General features: G+C 40.0%; 1 protein-coding gene across 1 annotated transcript; it reads right to left on the bottom strand.

The window, feature by feature from the left end:
* Positions 1-859: 859 nt before the first annotated feature.
* LOC146655365 (monocarboxylate transporter 12-B-like) lies at positions 860-11,682 on the bottom strand. Its single transcript, XM_085428003.1, has 10 exons — positions 11,546-11,682; positions 9,076-9,150; positions 8,719-8,952; positions 7,001-7,104; positions 6,310-6,453; positions 4,224-4,319; positions 3,843-3,999; positions 2,786-3,505; positions 2,432-2,691; positions 860-2,072 (listed from the first exon to the last, which is right to left on the bottom strand). The coding sequence occupies exons 3-10, from the start codon at positions 8,865-8,867 to the stop codon at positions 1,885-1,887; spliced, it is 1,818 nt and encodes a 605-aa protein (XP_085284129.1). The 5' UTR covers positions 8,868-8,952; positions 9,076-9,150; positions 11,546-11,682; the 3' UTR covers positions 860-1,884.
* Positions 11,683-13,347: the final 1,665 nt, after the last annotated feature.

Raw genomic sequence — 13,347 nt, 5'->3', positions numbered from 1 at the left:
AATGATTTAGTGACAGAGGGTGAACAGTGCACACATGGGCCTACTGCCCCCTGGTGGCTAAAAACAACCCCCTTAACCTTGATGTAATTTTCCAAGAAAAGTTTGGATGCTGCGTAAATTGCAAATAGAAACAGAATGCAGTGAACCCGTTTTTTATTCACAACAGAACATTCCAATTTTTTTTACATATCAATATGATGCATCATTTTTAAAAAATTGTTAATTTTGATGGCAGCAATGTGTGTCAAGTAAGTTGAGACTGGGCTGTGCTTACCACTGTGTAGCTTCCCCTCGTGTTTTAACATTAATCGAAAAATGTCTGGGAATTGAGCTGTTGCTCGACTTCTAGGAGAGCAGTGTTGTCACCCCAACCGTCGCAGCAGACGGCCGCCCCTCCCTGAGCCTGGTTCTGCCAGAGGTTCCTTCCTGTTAAAAGCGAGTTTTTCATTCCCACTGTCGCCAAAGTGCTTGCTCATAGGGGGTCATATGATTGATGCATTTTTCTCTGAATGTAGTATTCTAAGGTCTTTCCCTTACAATATAAAGCGCCTTGGTGACAGTTGTTGTGATTTGATGCTGTATAAATAAAGTCTTTTTCATTTCTTTATGCTCCCAATCTTTTTAGTCGGTAAAAGGGCTGAATTGAAGTAGGGAAATTCAGCACCCTGACTTTTCTACTGAGAAGCTATGCTGTTCTAATAACTGGAGTATGTAGTTTAACATTGTCTTGCTGAAATATGCAGAAAATACTGCCTAAAGATGAGGTGAAATAACAGCACCTGGATAGGAAAATATGCTCTAAAATCTGCACATACCTTTCAAGCTTGATGGTGTCTTTCTATATTGCAAATGGCCATTATAGACACTGGACTGGTTTTTGAATTGAGTGCTGGCAGCTAGCCGGATGGTCCCAGTCTTCTTCTGTTCAGAGGAGGCAGCATTCATGGTTTCCAAAAAACATACATTTCAAATTTTGATGAATCTGACCACAGAACAGGCTTCCATTTGCTTAAGTGAATTTTAAATGAGTTTTGACCCAGAGATGACAGCAGTTTTTCTGGACTCCACTTTTCATGATATTTAACCTCTATTTGTGGATGCCAAAGTGAACTGTGCTCACAGACAATGATTTCTGTAAGTTTTCCTGACCCCATGTAGTGATTTCTATGCCAGAATCATGCCTGTTTGCAATGCAGTGCTGTCTCAGAGCCTAAAGACAACAGACATCCAATACTGGTTTTCCAGATTCGAAAAGATATGACATCAAGTATTTAAAGTCTTCACAATTTTTTTGTGTCTTCAAATTGAATATAAGGAGCTATTTTTCATGAAACAGTAAAATGTGTCACTTTAAACATTTGATATGTTTTCTATTTTCTATTGTGAATGAAATGTGGGTTGCAAATGAATGCAATCCTGTTTTATTCACATTTTTCACAGCGTGCCAACATTTTTTGGAGGTGAAGTTGTAGAATCACACAAAAAAAACCCAACAACAATTAGAATTAGCTTACATTTTCATATTCAGCGGGTCTTCAATATAAAAACAGAAATAAAGAGACATGAGGAACTTTCATTTTTAAATTATGTTGGAAGGCACTTCTCAAGTATCATCTTTTAAAAAGCAAAATTACTTCAGACAGTTAGTAGACTATACTGTTAATTACTATAGAAAATATTTATCCAGTCATTAAAAAAACAAAACAACAACAAAAAACAAACAAACAGGAAAATGTCACTGTGAAATAACTAAAACTCTATATTTTTTCCTTCCTGGCCACTTGCTTCTTGATCTTTAGCCCAGTCACACATTATTATTATCTTAGTACACCCACAGACCAGCGGCACCTGTGCAGACAGTGAATAAGAAGCAAGGTTGACATATCATAGGATGCTCTGCAGAGCTGCAGCGGCCGTGTGACTGGGGTTTAAATGTGCAGCTGAGTTCAACTTGGACCTCTGGCAGTGTCTGACTAACATGGCTGCTGCTAGGACTGCAGAGCTGAAGATAAAGGAAGCCCCACTGAGGAAGAAAGTTGCTGCATAGTTTCCCGTCCGATCAACTAACCAACCTGGAGAAATAGGAAAGAAAAAAGATAAACACATTTTTTTAAAATCCATATTTTAAAGTAGGACTTATTTTCCTCCAAAATGGCATTGTTTTACAGAGTTTATGCTCAAACTTCTGCACAGTTATTTCTGAAAATATGGATGTAAAAGCATGAAGAATGAAAATTAGGTGGTGCCTTATGGCTTATGAAACAAAAACAAGTGGAGAGAGCTGCTCGTTCTTTGCAAACAGCAGATTCTAGAAGGCAAAAAAGACCTAAAAAGGTTGGTATAGAGGCTAGAACATGCATGGGGGAATAATTAGGATGAACAAACAAAGTTTGACTCTTAACTCTGCTGTAGTATATTCATGAATCCTTACCTCCAATGGGAGGGCTGAGCAGGTAGGGTATGGCATGAAGGAAGTAAACCACACCCAAAGCTGAGGTGAGATAGGTGGAGCCCACAGTGTCAGAAGTCACCACTGGTATTAGTGCTACATATGCACCATCAAAGTACCCATAGAGTATGGAAAAAGGCACGAGAAGGGAGAAGGAGCTAAGGAAAGGCATGAACATACAGCAGAGGCCTTCCATGGCCATCGCCACCGTGTAGCTCAGCATGCGAAACCTCCTAACACACCTAGAACGAAGGAAATCCATCACCACTGAACTTTGAATTTAATACAACAAACTAATTATTAACTAACAAAAATACACTCCAGGTTAATACTTACCCCCTATCTGTGATCCATCCAAATGTGATATTGCCAACAATTCCACAGACTCCAAATACAGACATGAGTAAAGCAGCATGCTGAGGCTGCACCCCCAAACTGAGGGCATAAGGAACCAGGTAAACTATTGGAGGGCTGCAACCATACGCCATAAACAGGAATGACATGGACAAAATCAGGAAGCTGGGTATCAAAAGGAAGCCAAACTCCTCCCTGGACTCGAAACAAAAGCACTGAGCTCTGGATGAAGGGTTTACTAAAGGATTATTGTCACTTTGTTTGGCTTCATTAAATTCTGAGTCTTCTATCTTTCCATCCACGTCTGCCAAGTTTTTGCTCAAGCTAATGCTTTCCACCAATATCAAGTCCTCGGTCGTGTTGGGTAGCTTAAGATCTGAGAATTCAATGTTGCCTAGCATTGTGTCTGTTAGTGAGTTGCTAAATAAAAAGCATTTCCCTATCTTCAGATCTATTAACTTCTGATCAGATGGCTCCAGGGTTGGAAGAAATGCTATGTTACCTAGTTTGCCCTTTTCAAGTCCAAAGTTTTTCAATGTTCCGTTTGGTATGAGGAGCCCCTGAGGACCCTTTAAGTTCTTTACATCCAGCTGCTTGTGGTCCACTTGGATACAATCAGCAGATATTTGTTCAGGGACTTTAAAATCCAGCACTGTCTTCATGCAGTTTTTCCCAAATTTTGTCAGCTTGCTCTCCCATGTCCTTCAGATAGAGTGAGAAAGATAAGAAAATAATTAGATTTCAATTTTTTAAGGATTAGGTGATCTTTTAAATCTGTGGCAAGATGGATCAGGTTTTTTTCCTAGTGTATCCTGTAGGTAGTTAATCGAATTGGGATATTTGGAATTTGGGGGTAAACAACTGTGGCTCTTTGAGCAGTTTTTGCGTCATGAGCTGCCATTTGGGTAACATTTACCAGAAGAACATTTCATTGTAATGAGATGAATAATGTTATCCATTTTACCTGTCAGTAGTTTTACTTTGGCAACATATTTCTTTCATATCCAAGTAAAATACACCAAAATACCCAAGAACTTACCTTTGACTTCCTCTTGGTTCCAGCGGCCTCATCAGGGCACCACAGACACACAAGTTGGACACAAATGCTCCAAGAATGAGCAGCGCTCCTCTCCAGGAATAATACTCTATAAGGAGCTGCACTGCAGGAGCCAGGAGGAAGGTCCCAATGCCACTGCCTAAAGATGAGGTAACATTGGATTTGATGGAATGAAATAAAACACGAAAAGAGTGAAGGGGGAATATGGGATGAGGAACTTAAAAGCAGACTGAAAAAAGCACAGAGGAACACAGTAAATACATACAGGTGGAAACGGTGAAAGGAAGAATGAACAGGTGAGGTGAGAAAAATAAAGTATCAGTGAAAAGAAAGAAAAATGAAGACAAGTAAAGATGTCACTACCAGACAGAGCAATGCCATAAGCCAGAGCTTTCCTCTCACTGAAGTACTTCCCAACCATCGCTATGGCTGGTGTGTAGCTGAGAGCAAAGCCAAGACCTGCAGAGAATGAATAAAGGGTTTTTGTAGTTTGGGAGATCTGCCATATGTTGCCAAATCTCATCAGAAGCTCTCATATGTGCCATTCTACAATCTGCTATTTACTTAGCAAATATTTCCCCCAAAGCAACTTGGTATAACAATATTTAAACGCCACAGTAAGATCATCATTAACGTTCACGGCTCATATCATTATATTTTCCCCTGTAAAAATGCTTCTGTTTTTTTCTCCTTTTTAACAAGTGAAAAAAAACTGTTTCCCTTTCCCTTCAAGTGGTCACAATATAGGTCGAGGCTCCCTGAGGTTCTGTCGGTGGTATCTTTCTGTTAAATGGTTTAACCCACAAACCCTTTGAAGGCCATCTGTAGTAAAAATGTGCCAAATCAAACATGTGTAGCTACCCGCTGTAGCGACCAGTCAAAAGTAGCTTGTGTCTTTGTATATAGATGTTTGTACAGTACTGTGTCAAAGTCTTGAGCCACACATCAAATGTACAGACGTGTGGAAATGCAGTATATAAGTAGCAGAATATGTACAACACATTCTGAACTCTCTTAGGCAAGCTTTCTTGTCATTTCTTTTAAGTAATCTTCAAGAATAGTTCTCCAGGCTTCTTGAAGGACTTTTGAAGTTCTTCTTTGGCCACCTTTTGTTTCATTCACTATAGGGCTGCCACAAACGACTATTTTGATAGTCGACTAGTCACCGATTATTTTTGCGATTAGTCGACTAATCAGATCATCATCCATTGGACGTAAAACGTACAGCTTATTGCACCAGCATGCATCTGCTCTTATATAACTATCATTAGCTTACAGCTTTAAGTGTTTAAGGTATGTGCTAACTAAAAGTAAAGACAAGATGATAGTGTTTATTAAATTTTAATGAAATTTGCAGATTGTTTCGGTGAAGTTTAACAAATTCCTTGCTATCTAAAATATAACAGCACACCGGAGTATATTCTCGAGCATCTCACACTTCTGATGATCAGTTGCCTGCTTGATGTTTATTCAGCTGTGTAAAAACTATAACTTTAATCTCAGCCAAACCGATTTACTCAGGAACAAATAAAATACTAAAAAAAGGCCAAACAATAAAATTTTTAAGTTATCTAAGTGACTTATATATGTTTAACCTGAGTAGCGAAAGACGGCAGTGGGTTTGAAAACGATTTGCCGGGAGTCCGGTGTTCTCACGGGCTCTAGTGAGCCTGTAACCCCGGCTAGCTATAGAGCTAGTGGGTAACAGACGTCTCCGAAAACGTCAGAGCGCTTTTGAAAATATGTGGTGTCTTGATAAACTGAGCAGATATTTGAGGTTTACACAGCTACATTCTCGCCTGAAAATATGTTTTTTGTGACACAGAAAGAATAATAAGACTAATATTAAAACTAACAGCTTAACGGCAGCTGGCATCCTTGTACATGCAGTGCTGCCATCTTCTGTTTCAGTCCGTTATTACACGCTTAAATCCTACTACTTATTCCTGCATCTTTTGTGATCTTTCAAAGCTTCAAACGACGCGTCGACTATTAAATCAGTCGTCGACGATTTTGATAGTCGACGTACTCGTGACTAGTCGACTAATCGTGGCAGCCCTAATTCACTATAAAGATGATCCCACAATGCTTCAATAATGTTGAGGTTTGGGCTCTGTCCATGACTTATGTTACACTGCGTGTTTTTCTATCCAGGTATGCTTTTAATGCATTGGCAATGTGGGTGGCATCATTGTCCCTCCATGACAATCAGGAGCCTTCCAGATGATTTTGACAAGATCTCCAACAACCAGGCAGGTTCCCTGTTGACGCATGGCTGTTACCATTTAATCTTCTGTGCTTACATTTAAGATCATGCTGTGTATGTTAGATATGTGTGTACAGGATCGTGTGCACATGGAGTACTGCTGCAGTCCCCCATGCGGCTGTTAACTGTTATCTGCAGTACACAACAGATAACAGATAACAGCCGAGTATCATGAACATGTACCTGTGAGGACACCCAGAGACATATAAAGATACTCCAGGCTGTTAGCGAAGGAGCTGATAATCAGACCAGCAGATGACAGCATGCCTCCGAGAATCACTGTAGCTCTGCAGGACAGACGGTTCCCAAGAAAGCTGCCCAGAGGAGCTGCAGAGACAGTTTCAGTAGATTTGTTTTATTCATAAGATTTTCTTTCCAATTAATGCCTCATTTTCAAAAGGAAAGCAAGTTTGTGTAGACGCCTGTTAATCGCAACAAGATTTGTTTCTTCCCCTTCTGGCCAAACTATACCCTCCTAACTTGTGTATGGTTTGATAAGAATATAAAAATTTTAAAAAATGACCTGTATTTGTATAGCGCTTTTCTAGTCCCTAAGGACCCCAAAGCACTTTACACAACCAGTCATCCACCCATTCACACACTGGTGATGGCAAGCTACATCGTAGCCACAGCCACCCTGGGGCGCACTGACAGAGGCGAGGCTGCCGGACACTGGCGCCACTGGGCCCTCTGACCACCACCAGTAGGCAACGGGTGAAGTGTAGGACACAACGACCGAGACTGTCCAAGCCGGGGCTCGAACCGGCAACCTTCCGATTACAAGGCGAACTCCCGACTCTTGAGCCACGATCGCCCAATATACACTGTTAGCCTTTGAAGTGCTTTTGATAACTGGTGCAAATGATCATCTTACCACAAAGCATAGTGGTGGAGTCTATCAGGCTGTGGATCCAGGCCGTGTTGGAGTAATCCTTCTCAAAGTGCATTTGAAACTCAACAAAGAACATGGAGACACATCTGCATACAGAGAGATTGTTTGTGACATGAATAAGGAAGAGTGAAATAAAGCAATAAACTGATGATAATAGGATTAGTAGCTTTCCTCAATAACAACTTCAAAGAGGTTTATTACATTAAGTCAATAAGAAAAGAGAAAGTCTTCATATCGAAGAACAGATAAAACATAATTAGTCTGTCAGTTGGGCTAACACCGTATCTTCAGGTCAGTTTAAGATGGGATCTTACATCCACTATCTATATCATGTATATATTAACTTTGGGTGATGATTTGGGCCAAATGCAATATTAATTAGACTATTTAATACTTGCCAAATCCTAGTCTGTCAGACTTGGCAACCAATATAATGTTTATCAGGTTATGACAGGCATTTATATCAAACAGTTGGAGGGCTCTGCACTCCATGACCTGTATTTTTATTCACCCTTGCTGTCTGTTACTTAACACCAGGCAGGACTTCTTGTTCTTGAAGCCTCAGACAAGAACAGTGCTGTAAATCACTCACCGCCTTGATAAAATTCACATTAAAACAGAATTCGATGCATTATTATTTTCATCATTACACACTTTTTCATTTCTTGTACTTTGTTTGCCAGTACTACAAAAGCTTTAGCAATGTTAGCTTTTATTTCAGGCAGAGAAACAAACTAGAGGATGAATGGCTTTGTTCTTCAATTTTACAAGCTAAGACGTTTTCTCTAACATCCTGTTAGGTGTTAAAAAACAAAACAAAAAAACATATTTTTTCCCCCCAGGAAAATCTACGGTTTCAAAAGCAAATGTAAACTATAGGGGTGACCTCACAGGGTTGAAAGATTATATTATCTATTGAGATATATGGCAAGTGACATTATGTCCTGCGTGAGCTGGGGTGGTTGGGAAATACTGAGTATTATAAAGAACATGTTAGTAAATTACATGGAAAAACACAACACTTCACCAAACGTCTTCTTCCCAGCACATGCTGTAAACTATACAGGTCACTTTTTTTTTTAAAAATTACACATTTCACCCAGTTTGTTCACCCAGTCAGTTTCTATAGTGTAAATCTAGAGATAACCTTCAATTAAAGCCAAACACCAGATTGTGGCAGACCTGTGAAAGTAATGTACAGTGACGTAAATGTGGAAACATCTCTGCAGGATTTCAAAGTCTTAGTAGAAAAAAAAATATGGCTGCTGAGACGCTTAAACCTTGGAAGTGAGTCAGAATGGATTATTGCCAAGTAATAACTTTGAGGTGTTAATAATCTAAGAACATAAAGTCTTGCTAAGTACAGCTACATGTCAAAACTGCATATTGCATAGTAATAATCCTACACCTGCTACAAAAGGCTAAGCTGGAGCTTTGTACACCTGGAGGTGAAGTCATGTTGAGTAGTTTGTGGAGAATAAAGATTTAAGTGCACCAACGAGTGGAAATAATTTGCTGTTGGCCTGGTGCTCTTAAATTAATAACAGATTAAATCATACAGTGAAATACTAAATGGAAGCTGTATCACAAGCATATAAAGAGTGTGCCCAGTAGTGACAATGGGAAAATCACAGCAAAATCTATGGATAAGCGATTTTGTAGTTTTTAAGCATAATTAGCTTCAAAGTGAGGACTGGTACCTGGTTACTGCTCGGGTGCAGATGGTAGCGAGAAAACAACCAGCGACAATCATCCAACCCCAGCCTCCTTCAGGCTCGGTCTGGACTCCAGATGCACTTTTGCCTCCTTCAAGTGTCTCCTGCTTGGTAACTGCCATCCCTCCAGCCATTTACAGAACCAGCTGATGTCAGCAAACCTGTCTGTTACATGTCTCTTAAATCACCCTCATTTGTCGGTGTGCCTTCTGCCACCTCCTGAGAAATTGTAGAAATTACATTATCAATAAGTATAACATTAAACCTATTTTCCTATGTATTTGTTATTGTTATGTCACATAAATACACAGTGTAAAACTTTTTTATTACACATTCACATACCAGTAGGAGACAAATCCCTGGGAGGGTTGTGTCAGGAAGGATGGCTGCAGCGTAAAAGTCTGTGCCAACCCCTTCCTAATATGGGAGCAGTCAAAAGAAGCAATTACTGAACATTTTAATAACAAAAAACAAAGAAAGATGATGTAGTCTTTTTGGACACCATAATGGCCTTTAGAGTTTAGAGTCAGTTGTTTTAGTTACCGACTTCACAGATTTCATGGTTGAAAAGTAGGTCAAGAAACTCAAACAAAGTACATTTATTGTAAACACTGACCATGCAAATGCCACAAACGGTGCATATGTAGTTCACTTAGATCCTTTAAGTTAAAACTTTTGTATATTTTTAGTATGGGACTGTCATTTCTACCTGAAGTAATTTATATGTGTTGTTATGGCTCTGTTGTAGGCAGGTAGAAAGATACCAATATGAAATTTATTTATTTAAATATTGCATGAAAGCAAGGGATGGGGTCGAAGTGGGTTGCAAAACAGCTTGCAGCAGTGCAAGAGATATGGGCAGGTTCAAACAGCTTAAATAGTGAACCCTATATATGATTAGCCAACTCGATTCACAGGCGAGGATCAGCTGAGAACATTAGCCAGTCTTTAACCTGCCAGCTCCTGAGTACAAAGTCTGTGCAATGTCAGATTGTGTTGATATGCAAAATGTGTATTTTCCATTTCTTAAGCTCCAGGTTTCACATTAGCTAAATTTGTGTTTACAAATCAGCTCCTGGGTCTTAGCTTTATGTGTGGTGACAAATACAACAGAATAGCCAGTAGAACAGCAAACCTTCAAAATAAAACACCAGAAAAAAAACAGACAATTAAAACCTTAACAAGAGACTAAAATGTAAAGTATTGCACTTGGCCTATCTGTGCTTTTGCAACTCCACTCATGTGTTTGTCCAAAGGTTTGTGTGCAGAGAGATAAGATAAGATAGAACTTTATTAATCCCTCGGGTGGGTTCCTCTGGGAAATTCGATTTCCAAAAAAGCACAGCACCGACAGAAGTTACAGAGTTATACACACACACATATATATAAATACAGAGACAATATAAATAAAATATACGAAGGGGATAAATAGAATAAATAGGAATAAAAATAAAAATACAAGTGAATTGCACATTTCAAGTATTGAGTCTATTGCACCGTTGACTATTTACAAAAGTATTGCACAAAAGGTATTGCACAGTGAGGTGAAGAGGCACTACAGCTTAGTTGTTCCCCCCTCCTTTGTCCTCCTGTTTCCCCTCCCTCTCCCCTCCAGAGAGGAGTTAAACAGTTTGATGGCGTGTGGGACAAAGGAGTTTTTAAGTCTGTTAGTTCTTGTCTTTGGGAGAAGCAACCTGTCACTGAACAGACTCTTCTGATTGTTTATGGCCGTGTGCAGAGGATGCCTGGCATTGTCCATAATGTCCATCAGTTTCTTTAATGTCCTTTTCTCTGCCACTGTCACCAGAGTGTCCAGCTTCATGCCGACCACAGAGCCAGCCTTCCTGATCAGTTTCTCCAGCCTGGATGAGTCCTTCTTTGCTGTGCTGCTCCCCCAGCACACCACAGCATAGAAAAGTACTCCAGCAACCACCGACTGGTAAAACATCCTCAGGAGCTTCCTGCAGATGTTAAAAGACCTCAGCCTCCTGAGGAAGTACAGTCGACTTTGGGCTTTTTTATACAGGTACTCTGTGTTGCATGACCAGTCCAGTTTATTGTCCACCCACAGCCCGAGGTACTTGTACTTGTTGACCACCTCCACCTCCTCCCCCTCTATCTGAACCGGCAGTGGACCTGCTCTAGACCTCCCGAAGTCCACAACCAGTTCCTTAGTCTTTGAGGTGTTGAGTTGCAGGTGGTTTGTGTGACTCCATGCGACAAAGTTCCTCACCAGACTTCTGTACTCCTCTTCCTGATCATCCCAGATACACCCCATGATGGCTGCTTCTTTTGTTATGTCATATGTTGCTCAAAATGTTATCTTGACAAAATAACAGGTTGTTAGTCTGCATGCCTGTGCTACCAGCAAACGTATGAAACACAGAAATTCCACCCTGCAGTAAAATGCAAACCTTTTGGCTCTGAAACACTAAAAAGTTTACATTAAGTCATTGAAGACTGTAATTTGTTGTAAAATGTGGCCACAGAATATTTGATTTCACTTTATATTCATTTGAAAACAAAAAGGGGAAAGCATCCATAAGAAATGTAAATTAGTACAATTCATTTATTATGACTGTCATCTAAAAGCATGCTTTGTTTTTTCAGGTAAATGCATTTTTTCTGCTGTTTTTCGCAGCAGCCTTTTGCAGTACAAGTCAAAACAGAGTAAACATCAACACATAGCCTATGTGGGTTAGAGGGTCAAGGAATGGAACTGGAAAGAAAAACGAGCAGGAACAGAAACAGCAGAGCAGTACTGAACAAGACTAAAACACAAAACAAGTGAGAAGTACGGGTGTTTGCTTACAGCCTCCAGATAATCTCCGCTCCCCTCCGTCACCGTTCCATGACTCAAGTGTTCATCAGTAACACAGAGAACTTCCATTGATAAGAAGTGGAAGCTAATTGGCTGATCCTTCGACGCATCAGCACGCTGCAGTGGAGCTACGCTTCCGCCATTGGAGGACTGAAGATGAGTTTTTTTAGACTTACACAAAACGCTATGCACGCAACAATAGTGATAACAGTAAAAATAATATTGTTTATTCAGGTACACGAAACCAGCAGATTCCCAAGCATTTGTTGTGTGTATTTAGTTATGAGTACTTACAACGACCCTAAACGTTTTTTAATGTCACAACAACACGTAAATGAGTCTTTTTCTCGTTACCCAACTCTGCTCAGATCTATGTTTTGTGTATGCAAAGTCAACTCTTTTAACATGGCCGAAAGGCGTTTCTTCCACCGACTTTTTACTTGTAAAATTTGTATTTATTGGCACGTAAATTACAATTGTTTGCCGATAGTGGTCGGCAAACAATTGTAATAATATCTGCCAGCTAATATACCGCTGGGTTTTTATAATAATGAAAAAATATATGTATTTTTTTATTTTCACTTTTTTGCAGTGCCATATTTAAAAATGTTCAAAATTTGTTTTTTCAAATCTGTCTTGCAATTGATTTTAAAATGTTTTCTCCCAGAGGTGGATTGTTTTGCCAATTTTCGCCCTGACTTACCAATGAATGCCTGCCGAAATATTTTAGTGGAGATACACTGGACGCCCACTTTAATATTCAGTCCCAGTGCATACAGATCTGTATCTATTTATATATGTTTTATGTTCAGAAATATGTTCAGAAATTTATGTTCAGAAACTCATTAACCTGTATGAATCTGCAGCACCCCCTCTGGCAAAGTGCAGTATTTTTGCAGATTTTATTCTAAAGAAGCTCAGCATCTCATTTTATGTACAGTGGGGCAAAAAAGTATTTAGTCAGCCACCGATTGTGCAAGTTCCCCCACCTAAAATGATGACAGAGGTCAGTAATTTGCACCAGAGGTACACTTCAACTGTGAGAGACAGAGTGTGAAAAAAAAATCCATGAATCCACATGGTAGGATTTGTAAAGAATTTATTCATAAATCAGGGTGGAAAATAAGTATTTGGTCAATAACAAAAATACAACTCAATACTTTGTAACATAACCTTTGTTGGCAATAACAGAGGTCAAACGTTTACTATAGGTCTTTACCAGGTTTGCACACACAGTAGCTGGTATTTTGGCCCATTCCTCCATGCAGATCTTCTCGAGAGCAGTGATGTTTTGGGGCTGTCGCCGAGCAACACGGACTTTCAACTCCCGCCACAGATTTTCTATGGGGTTGAGGTCTGGAGACTGGCTAGGCCACTCCAGGACTTTCAAATGCTTCTTACGGAGCCACTCCTTTGTTGCCCGGGCGGTGTGTTTTGGATCATTGTCATGTTGGAAGACCCAGCCTCGTTTCATCTTCAAAGTTCTCACTGATGGAAGGGGGTTTTGGCTCAAAATCTCACGATACATGGCCCCATTCATTCTGTCCTTAACACGGATCAGTCGTCCTGTCCCCTTGGCAGAAAAACAGCCCCATAGCATGATGTTTCCACCCCCATGCTTCACAGTAGGTATGGTGTTCTTGGGATGCAACTCAGTATTCTTCTTCCTCCAAACACGATGAGTTGAGTTTATACCAAAAAGTTCTACTTTGGTTTCATCTGACCACATGACATTCTCCCAATCCTCTGTTGTATCATCCATGTGCTCTCTGGCAAACTTTAGACGGGCCTGG

This window comes from Rhamphochromis longiceps, linkage group LG13 (genome assembly GCF_057381845.1).
Source record: "Rhamphochromis longiceps isolate RC_006_pf linkage group LG13, R_longiceps_female_GT1.1, whole genome shotgun sequence".
NCBI classification, from domain to species: Eukaryota; Metazoa; Chordata; class Actinopteri; order Cichliformes; family Cichlidae; genus Rhamphochromis; species Rhamphochromis longiceps.
The sequence above is the reverse complement of the archived record's forward strand: the minus strand, read 5'-3'. Positions and strand labels throughout refer to the sequence as shown.